This window comes from Myxocyprinus asiaticus, chromosome 26, assembly GCF_019703515.2.
Source record: "Myxocyprinus asiaticus isolate MX2 ecotype Aquarium Trade chromosome 26, UBuf_Myxa_2, whole genome shotgun sequence".
In the NCBI taxonomy this organism is placed as follows: Eukaryota; Metazoa; Chordata; class Actinopteri; order Cypriniformes; family Catostomidae; genus Myxocyprinus; species Myxocyprinus asiaticus.
The window spans coordinates 35,506,740-35,521,399 of record NC_059369.1 but is presented as its reverse complement, the minus strand read 5'-3'; the positions used below and the strand labels follow the sequence as shown (position 1 = coordinate 35,521,399).

Genomic DNA, 14,660 nt, shown 5'->3' with positions numbered 1-14,660 from the left:
TTTCTGACAGGGGAGTCATTTAACCAGTGGACATTCTGATAAGTAGGAGTCATTTACGACCAGAATGTAAGACCGTCTGATCTGTCAGTGTTTCATCCTAGCCTCAAGCATCACAATATTTTCCATGGATACTTCTAGTCTGGTGAATCAATTCTGACTGTCAAATATTAATCCTATCACCTCTAAAATATTGGAGGTGGATTATTATTCTAGTTTATGTCTTATTACCTTGAGCATGCCCTACAGCTCACGTGGGAACATACTTTTTGTTGTGACTCTTACGCTGTTCAGCAACCTATAAAAATTGCGTTCAGGCTGAGTCATTTGTTTGGCTCCATCAGAGACCCACATCAGACCAACCTTGATTGCCCAGTTCCATGTTTGCACAGCTGTTGGGTGGCGAGGCACGCACACGCCTGGGGAAAGTGAGAAGAAGCTGGCATTACAGCAACCTTTGCTTGTACCTGTTATATAACATGGGAATCCAAGTCATATTCAGATACACTCTCTCAAAGTTGCAAAGATTGCTGCCAGCTTGCATTATCATATCTTTAGGCCATAAGCCGTACCTGATAATGCTTGGATACCTATCCACCGCAAGTGCCATGCAAGTGAGTGTCAGAAGCATGGGAGTGCGAGTGGGGCCTAGTGGGGGTTTGAGATGAGAGAGAGCGCAGTGTCTTAATCAGATAAAAGCGGGCAGCAGGCAGCCCACCCAGTCGTCATACATTCCTGTAACTCACTGAACCCTGAGATAGACATGGGTAGAGGGAAGGAAAGAAGGAGAAAGTTAAGAAGAGATATCCTGATCAAGGGCTATTTCTCTATAGCTCTTTCACTGGGCTGAAATGAGTGGGAAGTGACCCCTGGCTGTCTCTCACGTAGTTGCTGACTCATTTCACTGTGCTAAGTAGTCTTTGGTCAGAGATGAAAGGAGTGACCCCGTTGTCAAACGCTTTGACAACACCCCGTTCAAAACAGAGCCCTCAGAAGATGCTGACAACTTCAGGCAGAGCAAAGTTTGATAGGTAAAGGCAGCATTAGCCGTTTTAGTACGCAGATGTTACATGAGTTTATGTCTTTGACCTATACGGCCGTTCTAACATCTGTGCTATGCCTCAGCACATGATTCTTCGTGAATGACTTGTGGCCTCCTTAGCAGGTTGCAAGCTTGTTCTACCAAAAAATATTCTGGTCTAACTTTCACACAAACAAAAATGTCCTTTAAATTTAGTCAATACTGTATTTCATCATGCCATTTTGATTCATTTTAGTCAATTTCACAAAATGGCATATAATTTGAATCAACCAAAATAACATTTTAGTTGATGATAATGTGCAAAATGTCAAAAATAGTATATTCACAATGCAAATAATGCATTCTGACTAGCAAGGAACTAAATTCTAAAAGTTCACCTTTTCATGTATTTCATTGTCTGTGCAGGTGTAATTGTAATAGTATGCTTATGTAGTGGATTTAGCTGATTAATCTAACATATAGGATGTGTTTGAGTGTTGTAATTAACCCTTTAGTAAAGTTCATTGTACAGGTGTTTAGCTCTTGCAGCTCAAGCCCTACTATACTGGATTATAGGAATCAATTCTTTCTAGATTTATCTTTCTTTAAAATTAAAATAAAAAACAGTGTTTGTGCATTAATAATATCTTGCAGTATTTTTTTCTCATCATACTTTCATTGACACTGTTCTAATAAAAGCCATCAGATAATCATCGTGATGTGTCTTTTTTGTTTCATCTTTGTTATCGTTGACAATATTTAGTCCGTAAGATTAATACTGGCTCTAACACTTGCTTGGTTCTAGGCTTGCTGTGTTTTTCTTCTGAGATTGTTTTGTGCTAACTCCACACATGATCTTATTTTAGCCATTCCATTAAAGAATGTATGTGTGTTTATTGAGACTGTCCTGCCCTTGTGTAGCTCCCATTGTCTCTTCATTCACTACATGTCTTCGGGGTATATCAGAAAATCTCAGCTGAACTCTAAACAACTTTTGTGTGACTCTTGATTAAATTCAACTATTTATCACTTTTGTATAAACAGAGTCAAAATGCACAGGGGGGGCTTGTCTCTGTACTAACTGTCGCCTTCTCAAGACACTGCTTACTTGTCTTGATTTAGGACCCAATACAAACTTGAAACAGGTGCTTAATGTCTACACTCCCTCCACATTACCAATGTGCACACACTATATGAACTATAGAATTTGTGCAAGTGTGCCTGAGCTCATTACCGCTACGGCCATGGGACTGTCAAAAGATACCCATAAGTTTCGCATATCCATTTGTTTTTTCTTCCTTCAGGAAGACTAAAGAAGCAGACCAACAATAAATAAGTCTTGCGTGGAATTTACAATCTAAGGCAGTGAGTTGCATTCACCCTGCCTTGAACACTTACGGTTGACTGAACTCGAGGGAGCTTGTCTTGAGAAATTGCTTTGCAAGATAGCACGATATTTTGGCAACCTCGCTGCAAGTATCAGCTCTTTTTTTACAGCACACAATTGTTTTTCCATGCAAAGGGAAAGCCCGTGCATGTGTGTGATTGCACACTCAATCGCTGAGCGTGTGTGAGTGCATGTTCATGTGAATATGTGCCAGTGCATGACAGTTTGAATTTACATGCAGGCTTGGGTGCATAAGAATATGCAAGTGTGGTAATGATTCATAGCACATCTTACACATCAGACTGGAGTCATTATAGCTCGGCTTTAGTTTTCATTTTGACAAGCTTGCAAAGGTGAATTACTTTTTTCCGTTATGTATTAACAGCTGGTGGTGAGCTGTGTGTGTTAGAGGTAGGGAGTTCGGAATGCTGTGTGTATAGCCACAAGCTGTGGCCCAGGACAGTCAGCATTTTATCATAGGGAAACCAGCGGACACTGAAGTCACCCTGCCCTTCCTGGGCCAAAAAAAAAAAAAAAGGTCAGTTTCTTAAAGTTCCTAGTACATCGGGCCACGGCATGTGCTAACTTCCTACTTGCACACTCGTCGCTTTATTCCAATCCTCAGGAGTAGAGTGGAGGAGTGTGAGACTGCTGACTGCTTAACCAGCATGGCATCTGCCCTCCCTCCCTTCACCCTGGTCAGGCATGTGGCCCCTCCTGAGCAGGGCTGGATCAGTTGTGGGGGTTAATGGATGTGGTATGAATGAACAGTGAAACTGCATCATGACAAGCATCATTCAGTTGACACTGACCATTTCTGTAGCCAACAGGGAATTTCCCTGCAATGACATGCATATGTGTGTGCAATCCAAACATCAAAACACAAGAAAGAAAGAAAGAAAGAAAGAAAGAAACAGAAAGAGGACATTAATGCACACACAACAGTTCTAGATGGCCATCTGCATAAAAGGAAAGAAAGCCCAGGGCAAACACTAAATGCACATTAAATGATGCAATGTTCTGAAAGGCGCCTCGACACAAAAATAATTCGTGTATTTTAATCTCATGCCCTCTAGTCATGCATGAAATGACACACGACTATATGAAAGCGGTAAACGTGTGTCATGTTATGAGAGGCTGCGCGTGGCACTCAACATCTGTCCGGTGTCAAACTCCGCACATAGCACACGTCCGTAACATGTTTAACAACCTGGAAGTATACATTTGATTAAAAGCGTTTAATGCTAAATGAAAATATGTTGCTCTATTTCTTGCAACTTTGCAATAGAAGAGTCCAGTTTTGCGTATATTTGACCAGTCTAGTCCTTCAACTGACAGAAAAGAACTAATATTGTCCGTATACCCTAAAACAGCATAACAGCAGATATACTGTATACATTGAATATACTTTATAATTGTATATAAATTATTTATTTACATTAAATCAATGACAGGCACATCTGGAGCGATGTATACAATGCACGGCTGAAATCGAAAAGGTTTTACTGTTGCATCGATTTACGGAAATTTTCCGGTTTGTCTCCAAGTCAGAATGTGGGTAGATGTTATATTATTATCATTAGGCTACTTCAACGCATTTCACACAGACATGACCTTAGAATTCACAAAAGTTACTCATAATTGACCTACACGTTTTGCGATTACATCAAAACATCAAGATAACGAGGAAAAAGCGTTGCGCTTACTTACCGTCTACTTTTTCGGATTTTATTATAGTTAACGGCTGCATATCGACAGCTGCCGTCATGGTCACGCATTCAATGTATATATTTCAAGTCTGTCTGTATGTGTTCAAGTGTGTTCCGTTAGAATAGTCCCAAACGTGTCCTCCAAAGTCCGTATCTGTGCTGCAAGTTTATTTGAAATTACAGTTTTCCCTTTGGCTTGATCCGATTTCTGAAGTCTTGAAATATCTGTTTTCCTCTCTCTCTATCCCTCTCTCTCTCTCTCTCTATCCCTCTCTCTCTCTCTCTCGCTCTCTCTTTCCCCGTTCTATCTCAATCACTCTTTCATTCCCTGCTGCTAGTTACCCCAGTCAGGGCGGTTCTGTGTGCAGCGCGGAAGAGGCTGATCCTCGCGTGAAGGGGGCGGTGTAATACGCTTATTTACTTAAATTCAATTATACTCCACTCTGCTGTCTCTCCCTCAGAAATTTAAGTCATATATTTACAATACACTGGTAGCGACGCGACGCGTCTTACCCCACGTCCGAATATGCATAGTTCCAAGTAAAAAAAATTATAATAAAATAAATTATATATATATATATATATATATATATATATATATATATATATATATATATATATATATATATATATATGTGTGTGAGTGTGTGTGTGTGTATATATATACAGGGTTGGGAAGGTTACTTTTATATGTATTCCACTACAGATTACAGAATACATGCTGTAAAATGTCATTTGTAACGTATTTTGTTAGATTACTCAAGGTAAGTATCGTATTCTAAATACTTTGGATTACTTCTTCAGCACTGGTAGATTTTTTCACTTGTTTTGACTATAAAAACTCTGCCAGTACAGTAAGACAAAATACACATGTTAAAAATACATTCTCTGAAAAACCTAAATATCTTATGCAGTGTTGTTTCTAAAACAAGATATATCAAATTGATCTTGTTTTAAGGATTTTTTGATATTTTTAAAGGAAAACAATACAAACATTATCAAGAAAATGATTTTTGCCCTAATATCAAAGGTCTTACTAGAAAAAAAGAAATTAAGATCCAATGTGTACATGATAAAATATATGATTGTGCCTGGTAACATGTGCATGTAAAATGGCTAGAAATAGCATTTTAGCTTAGCGTAAAGCTGACAGTTTACAGGTTTATTTCTATTTCTTCTGCTCCAAACTTACTTCAACCTTATTTCTCTGTCTGCTCGTATGAATATAACACATATTAAGAAAGTGTTTCACCGCTGTTCAAATGCACTTTGGATCGCATCATTTATATGTTTAAATGTTTTCCATCTGAAAGGACTAAATATTAAATGAAACAAAAATCAATAAAATGCAAATTAATCTCTTCAGTAATCAAAATACTTTTTGAATGTAACTGTATTCTAATTACCAATGATTTAAACTATAACTGTAGTGGAATACAGTTACTTATATTTTGTATTTTAAATATGTATTCCCTTTACATGTATTCCGTTACTCCCGTTACTAGGAGAATTTATTGTCAAAAGGGTACTTAAATATTGTTCTGTTTCTCACCCACACCTGTCATATCACTTCAGAAGATATGGATTAAACCACTGGAGTCATCTGGGGTACCGTTATATACCTTAAACCTTTATATTGCCCTTTGGGATATTGGATTTTGGAGCTTCCTTATTTTGGCACCCATTCACTTGTTAAAAACACATTCATTGTATGGACCTACAGAGCTTCACAATTCTTCTAAAAATCTTCATTTGTGTTCAGCAGATGAAAGAAAGTCATACACATCTGGGATGGCATGAGGGTGAGTAAATGATGAGAGCATTTTCATGTTTGGGTGAACTATTCCTTTTAATTGTACTTGTTTAACAAAACCAGCGTACATTATTTTCTCAGTTGTTGCCACGTCAGAGATTCGGATTCCAGGACAATGCCCCCATTACAGTTTGATGTATTTTATGTCCAGGAATTTATTTATACTCACCTGCATACCTAAAGAACATTCTTTAATACAGCAGTTACTGTAGGGGGGGTTCTTCATCAAATGCAGTATATTCTGACAGTATGCAAATTTGAATGCAGCTAAATGCTGCGTTCACGTCGTGTCGGAATTACTGTAATTACGAGATGGCAACACGGATGTTCTACTCCGAGCTGTTCACCTTCAGGGACCCCGGAAGTTATCCGTTTCTATGACAACACTCACAATGGCAAAAGTGGCTTTGTTGTTGATAACAGCAAAATGTTTACATGAAGTGATTAATTCATATTTATATGTTGTTGCAAAATGCTTAAGAATAAAGAAGACGGGCCTGGGTAGCTCAGCGAATATTGACGCTTACTACCACCCCTGGAGTCGCGAGTTTGAAACCAGGGTGTGCTGAGTGACTCCAGCCAGGTCTCTTAAGCAACCAAATTGGCCCGGTTGCTAGGGAGGGTAGAGTCACATGGGATAACCTCCAGTAATTTCAACATGACATGAACTCACCATTAGAATGTGTGCATAATAATCTTAGGCTGAACTGAGTGGCTGTGTAAACTTGCAATGTAGACAGCTTAATTGATTATAATGGGAGCGTACTCATTTTGTTAGATAGTATCACTCTCTTGCAGTATAGTTGCTAGGGTGTCACCTGCATACCCAAAAACGTACTTTCTTAATGGCCGAGAATAACATTCTTCATCCATTACAGTACATACTCTGGCAGTTTACAAATTTAGAAGCAGCATGGCAGAGTAGACAGCTGAGTTGATTATGGGGGCGTTACAGTTTTGTCACGTTGCATCACTCGCTTATAATGTCACTAAGGACCATGAGCTTCTGATTGCATCTGACCTGGCAAAAAGTTTGACCATTTGCTGAGCACATAGAATAGTTAAGGGAACTTCCCATTTGTTAATTTAACTTACTGTTAGGAACTTTTTCAACACAGAGAACTAGCTGATACTAGCAAAGAGAGCAATTTCACAAAGAAACTGAGGTCACATCTTGTCCATTATATGTGTAAATAGTCTTGAGCAACATCTCCGGGCTGAGAAAACACATAAGCAATGTTGCCCAACTCCACTGATGCAATTGACTGCTAAAAGTGTCATATCACAATAATAGTTCAAAAACATCCATCCGTACTAGCATTTGCTGTTCTTTGGAAATTTCTACAGCCAAGACATATTGCCCTCCAAATGATGAATGTGGCATACCTCACACTCTCAAGGAAAGCTGCCAAGGCCAATAAAACTATTCAGTCTATTTAAACACACTGATGAACATTGGGCCTGGGTAGCTCAGCAAGTAAAGACGCTGACTACCACCCCTGGAGTTGCGAGTTCGAATCCAGGGCATGCTGAGTGACTCCAGCCAGGTCTCCTAAGCAACCAAATTGGCCTGGTTGCTAGGGAGGGGAGAGTCACATGGGGCAACCTCCTTGTGGTCGCTATAATGTGGTTCTTGCTTTCGGTGGAGCACGTGGTGAGTTGTGCATGGTGCCGTGGAGAATAGCATGAAGTCTACACATGCGCTATGTCTTCGCAGTAACGCGCTCAACAAGCCACATGATAAGATGTGTGGATTGACATCTCAGACGTGGAGGCAACTGAGATTCATCCTCCGCCACCCGGATTGAGGTGAGTCACTACGCCACCACGAGGACTTACAGTGCATTGGGAACTGGGCATTCAAAATTGGGGAGAAAAGGGGAGAGAAAAAAAAACACACTGATGAACAACGTAATCCGCATTGGCTCATGTTTTAGTATCTTATTTGTCTTGCTGATGATATGTTCAATTTAACTCTTACCGAAGCAATGAAATCTTTAAAGTGCATGAGGAACAAAGGTAGATAAAAAAGACATGTCTCCTGTCTGGCTAATCATCTGCGAATGATCTGAAAGAAACAACTGCACTCGTAACTTCTGCCAAACCCTCATAAACACCTCAGCGTATTTCCTGCCCACCTTGACTAGATCAGTAAAATCCCAGGATTTTACAGAGGATCCTCTCACCGTGTCCACAGCGCTGGATCTGAATCATAGCCAACAATTTGATCTGTCTGAAACAGCATTTGTAATAAAAACCTTTAATTTAATGGAAATGTATTATTGTTTATTCGATCTTTGTTTATTAAAAAAAAGGGTAACACTTTACAATAGGTATAGCACTTTATACTGTATACTATATCATCTGCTAATGATCTGTATCTGTATATATATATATATATATATATATATATATATATATATATATATATATATATATATATATATATTACAGAATTTATTGATCATTTTTAATGTTAGTAAATTAAAATTGTTCATTTTTAGTTCATGTTAGTTCACTGTGCATTAATGAAAGTTTACAAATTTGATTTGAAAAAGGTATTATTATATGTTGAATTAACATTAACCTAGATTAATAAACACTGTAGTAATTATTGTTCATTGTCAGTTAATGTTATCTAATGTTGTGAACTAATGCTAACAAATGGAACCTTATTGTGAAGTGTTACCAATCACAGTTCCGGTAAGGCACTTATGATGGAAGTGAGATCCACTATTTCAAAAGTATAGGCACACGACATAAACATTATATGTGTTAACATGATTTTAGTGTGATTAAAATCACTCACAGGGATTATGGGTGCTGCGTTTTCATGGCAACAAAGTTGTAACATTTAGGGCCGTTTCTATAAGTGGTATAAGTGGCCACTTAGAGCCCCCGAGCCACCAGGGGGCCCCGCAAAGGAAGGTCGTTTTTTAAATCTAGTTTTTAATTCATATTATTTTAAAATATACTAAAAGCTGCGCATAAGATTCAGGCAGCTGTTAATGCTCAATTAGACAGTTATAGGGGCCCCATTCATTCCATTGTAAACACTTTACTGTAACCACCATTTTTGCCCCTTTTAAAATAAATGAGAGACACGTTAAAATTGTGGCTGCTCTAAGTTAATTAGCTGCCATGGTAACAGATTGCCTTTGTAATTTTCATGTGCTGATCAACTTGTTTCCTAAGTGGAGCCCAGTGTTTTTGACAACTCTGGGAACGTCTACCTAAAACACTTAGCCATGTCATAGAGGATTGGTGTGCTCCTGAAAAACTAATTTGACCTACCCTATTTTCCACAAAGAGACTTAGTAATGGAGACGGAGTAAGAGCGTGAGCAACTCAGGTCTCTGTGTTCAGAATAACCCTAATAGCTGGGTCAATACTAGGAAGCAGGTATGGTACTACACATCTTCAAATGGAGCTGAGGGGCCGGAGAGCCAGAGTTATTGATTAGGTATAGATTTTTAAACTGGTATTCTACAGTATCCATTAAGCCGTCTGGATAGTGTTTCATCTGACAGATATGAGCGATTATGGAAATGGCTGAGTCTTTATGGGGCTTCTGTGGTCAGCTCCTCGCAAGTACCCGTCAATGAGAGTTGAAGAGGGGGATGGGAAGTTAATGGAAGGAGGGCATCTCACACTTCTCCCCCTTCTGTCAGTCAGTCAGTCACTCATACCCTTAAACCCCTCTCACTGCTCCTCTTTGTTTCAAGTCTTAATGAGCTCCTTGTATGTAGTTTTAAAAGGATAGACAGTCTCCCTTGTGCCCAGGGGCAGCCATTAAGACTAATGGGGTTGCTGACTAATATCAGAGCCAGAGGTTGCTGAGTGGCCCTTTTTTCTCCATATAAGAAAGGAGGACTTACATCCAGCCTCCAGTCTGCAACTAGTCTGTTGCTTTGATGGCAGTTCATCAAAGATGAAGTTAGTACATTTGTATCAATTTCTCACTCTATTCAATTGTGAGTCAGTATCATGTTTGATTAGATGTCATGGAAGTATTTACAATCTATGGCTTGATCCATGAAGGTTTTCATTGCAGAATGATGTTTAGTCCATTAGTTTCCTAATTAGAAGGGAGGGCTACATCCAGCATGCAGTCTGTCACTGCTCTCTTTTGATGCCAACTCGTTTGATAGAGTTTTATCTTTTTCTCAGTCTTTTTAATTATAAGTCAATAGTATGTTTGAGATTGTGGCCACAGTGGTCCATATGGGTTTTTCAATGATGGATTCTTAAACTTTAACATTTGATCCCCCAAATTTGTTATATTTGTTAACATCTTTACATTGATTTTTTTATTGCCTATACTGTTTATTCAGGCTTCTTAAGTCTGAAGAAGGCCGCTGAAAATGCTGAATGTTCAGAACAAATTTACCTCAGGATTTTTCCATGTTGTGTGTCTTGCTGGTAACTCTCTTATTAGATGGAAAATCCCATAAGGAAAGAATCACTTTGAAAAGGAGGAACCTTTGGTCCCTTTAACAGTACAAAATGCACACACATATTATGGCCAGTAACCATTCTCATCCCATCTTGATTCAGCTACAAATTAGTGCTCAACTAATCGTAGGGTAAACAGATTTCTCAGAAACCTCCTCTGTAAGTTACGGAACCTATTGGAATTATACAAAATTCTGTCCGAACTCAGGGGAGTCTTGGTTTTGATTCACAAATTCGAAATTCTTTCATTTTCCAACTTGGATCTCAAGCAACATCTTAGGTTGTTGATTCCCCAAAACAAACAGTCTCCAGGATACAGCAAAGAAAAAACACGTCTCTCTCACTCTGGCCCACCACACTTACTGGAAACATGTGCTTTGCCTCAGAACTGTTCATAGTTCTATAGGAATCTAGCCTGAGGAGAGGATTCAGGCTGTGTAAAGGAGTTCATTATGCTTCAGTCATATTGTCATGGTTTTGACAGTTATGAGGTATCAAATCAGACTGGGTAAGAGTTGAGAAGCACAATGATGGCAAAATGGCTACCAGCAAGAAACAAACCATGGGTGCTAAAATGAAGAGGTTATGCATGGCATGAAAGAGCCTTCAAAATAGGGGAGTGTGGCATGACCAAAGTCTTATTTCATAGCATGAGTAATTTTATATGGTTTATATAGTAAAGCTGAAGTATGAAATTGTTTGATGTTAAAATTTTTCTCATAGCCCAGCTTAAAATGCAGAGGCAATTATAAGTAAGCCATTTGTAAGTTGATTACACCTACAAGTGTAACACGATGGCTCTGTGGCACTATCAAAACAATCCTCTGTTGTTTAAGTGGCTGTAAAACCCAACACAGCAACACTGCCCAATGGTGTAAGTTTGGGGTTAGACTATCAGTTTGTACAATCAATGGAGGATATGGGAAGTTTTCTGGAATCTTTTTAAAACAGTTACTATTGTTGCAGTTCAATTTGGTAACACTAGTTGCGCAGAAATTACAAACTTGTGTTTTAAAATCGCATCACAGTCCTGCCTATTGACAGCCGTATCAAATATGTCCACCGCAGTTTTAATGAAATAGCAGTACCAGTTGACACATCTCTACTTTTGCACAGTAAATACTGCATTTCTCTAGTTCATACATTGTGTGTGCAATTAAAATGGCATTACTGATTTATTACTTAATTTATAACCACACAACAGATTAAGTGGAAAACACAGGGGTAGGGGATCATTCACTTTCTCGCAGTGACACTGATCATTAAACAATGTACCATTCACACATCAACACGCACAAATGTGGCAGACACACTTCTCTTTGTGTATTGCTGGTAGAGGCTGTTTGTGCGTTTGCTTGCTGAATGGTTAATGAGGACCCTAGATAGCAGATGGGGGTTTACCAACGGTGTCCCTACCACCTCTAAAGACGGGAGGGGGATTGGTTCAACAAAGACTAAGCTCTTTCTTATCAATTAGCACTGCTAAAAAAGGACATATCTCTCCTCCATTAGCTCCACCACGTGTCTGCTATTCACCCCATTGTGTGATAAATTAATTTGAATCCCTCCATCTTTCCCTCACTTCTCCTCCTCTCTCTAGGCATCTCTGCCCCCCAGTCTTTCTCTCTTTCACACACACGCACACATGCAAAGCACAAGCAGGCCACAGTGTTGCTGTACCTCAGTCCATTGATCTGAGAGTTCAGTGGACTGCAATATCTATGAATCCATAATATACTATATGAATGCAATACACAGATGGTCTGTGTCTGTTATAGGAATAGTTCACCCATAAATTTAAATTTTGTCATAATTTGCTTAAACTTCATATCGTTCCGTCCCTATATTGTTTTCTTAATGCCGTGAAACACAAAATGAGATATTACAGTAGTCATGTCTGAGCTACTCTTGCATAAAAAAAAAAAAAAACATGAGCACAAATTGGTGTTTCTTAAACTTTGGGCACAATTTTAGCAAATCAAGTTTTGTGGGGGGAAGAAATCACACTTTAATTAAATGTTTAATTTGTTTTCTAACAATTTCCAATGGTATGTGTACAGTAGATGAATCACAAGAAATTTGTGATTTTTTAAATTATTATTATTATTATTATTATTATTAATAATAATAATAATAATAAATCATGAAAATTTCCTACACAGTGTAATTTCCACCACATCTCTAATACTGTATTTTGTTTAATAGAATAACATGGCAGAAATGACTGTGATGAATATGGCATTTTAACATTTTCTTGCAAGGCTAATTTAATAGCAAACATTTATGTATATTATTTTCACAAAATTTGGAAAAATGACAGCTTGATTGAAAATGATGCCCAATAAAAATATTTCAAGTGACATTTACCTTGAATTTTCATGATTTTCTTCAAATACCACTTGTCTCATATTCCATCTCAAGCACACTCTTCATTGAAACTTTTCAAGTACACTTAAAAAAAAAAAAAAAAAAAAAAAAAAAAAAAAAAGAAAGAAAAAAGAACTTTATAGAGGCAAAATTGTTTTGTGTTGGACAGTCATAATTTGGGGGCGTGGGGAAATCACACAATAAATATTTCAATAGTTTAGATTATAAACGTTTTAAAGATATAATCATTTGTATATTTATAATGCATTTTCATAATTTTTTATTGAAAGTCTCGGTCTGGGACAGGCTAAATCTATAAAATCCATACATATAAGGCATTTGAAAAGTACCAAAAATAAATTATTAAGGCCTAAAATGTTTCCACGTTTCCAATGTTTCAATGCGTCCATATACAGTGTATATATATATATATATATATATATATATATATATATATATATATATATATATATATATAAATTAAAGTGACATGAAAGTGCCTTAAGTTAAAGAAACACCCAAATGTGTGAGCTTTATGGCAGAGAGCAAAATTATCAGTGAACAGTGACTTAAATTCCGGTCTGTTGCTCACATAAATATATTGCATGGCTTCATAAGAATTTTAATATAGCACACAAATTGAATGGAAGCTCGGACATTCTGCTTTAAACCTCCTTTTGTGTACCATGAATAAAAATAAAAATAATACAGAATTGGAACAACAAAGGTGAGAAAATTATGAGACAATATTACTATTATTATTATTATTATTGTGAACTACTCCTTTAATTTTCTAAATTCAGAATTTTCAGCATATGTAACTGTTACCTCTAATTTGATTTTGTAGCATCATGTTGCATGAATCTCCTTTGCGAAAACCATAATGAAGAAAACAAATATTTAGAGAGGAACTGAAGTTAGGTTTCGACACTTGACCTTGCTTGGAGCTGCAGTCCTAAACTTTCACTCATGCGTACTTATAGCTAACAATTTTCTCTCTCTCTTGTTTTGTTTTACAGTTGGGGGAAGTGTGTGCCGGGCTGATTAGCATCACTGTTTCCTCCTTTCCCATAACCCCCAGACCCCCGCCAGTCGTCTGTTTATTTTAACCCAGAAAAAAAATGGGCTTTTGCCCACGAGGACGTGCCCCTCATCAGAGACAGCACTCTCCCCCAAACACACACACATATCTATATACAAAGATATAGACTTAGACTTTGCCCCCCCCCCCCCCCCCCACACACACACACATATGAAAACTGTGGAAGGTACTTGTACACAAAGACATACTGTATGCTTATACAGACCCATACATACATACACACACACACATTGTCCTTGATATCTGTACTTCTCATAAAACATTAGCCAGTGATCTGAAAGCTCCATAACACAGCTGTTAGTGTGGCCCAAATGTGTGAGTGTGTGTGTGTATTTCAAGAATACACACATTGATGTGGGAGTATACCAGCGCTTGTGTGATTTTAATGGATGGAGCTGTGAGAATGTGTGTTAATTTGTAAGTTCATTATTGACATTATTATCTTGTTAACATTCTTATAAAAAGGGTAGTTTTAGTTCTGGGTGCTGGTTAATGCAACATTCCAGTCATGCTCAAAAAGCAATATAATAAAAGCAATGATGTGAATCACCTGTTCATCTACATACAGACAAATAATTTCTTCTTAATTATGGATTTGCAGAGCAACAATGTGTGACACAGTGCAGAAAACTGACACTAGCTTTTCCACTCACATACAGGTCCCATATATGTAGTGTACAAAAGCTGTTCACAGCCTTCTGGTTTAACAGCCTGCACCTGCGCTTACAAACGCAGGACAGGTACAGCTACATGGAACACTGCTTACATATGCCAACGCAAGCTGTCTCAATGCACGTGGGTGTCTGCAT

General features: G+C 38.0%; 1 protein-coding gene across 6 annotated transcripts in view; it reads right to left on the bottom strand.

Moving 5' to 3' along the window:
* LOC127417442 (protein c-ets-1-B-like) overlaps positions 1–14,660 on the bottom strand; it is a 55,186-nt gene that overhangs the window by 26,331 nt on the left and 14,195 nt on the right. For 4 of the 6 annotated variants that reach the window (XM_051657506.1, XM_051657509.1, XM_051657507.1 and 1 more), the window contains exon 1: positions 4,116–4,463. The exons of the other annotated variants lie outside the window; for them this stretch is intronic. Coding sequence is in view for 2 of the 4 variants with exons in the window: in XM_051657507.1 (XP_051513467.1) it covers positions 4,116–4,173 (58 nt within the window). In the remaining 2 variants the exon portion in view is untranslated. Of the gene's footprint in view, positions 1–4,115; positions 4,464–14,660 lie in introns of those variants that run through there. 6 annotated transcript variants of the gene reach the window in all.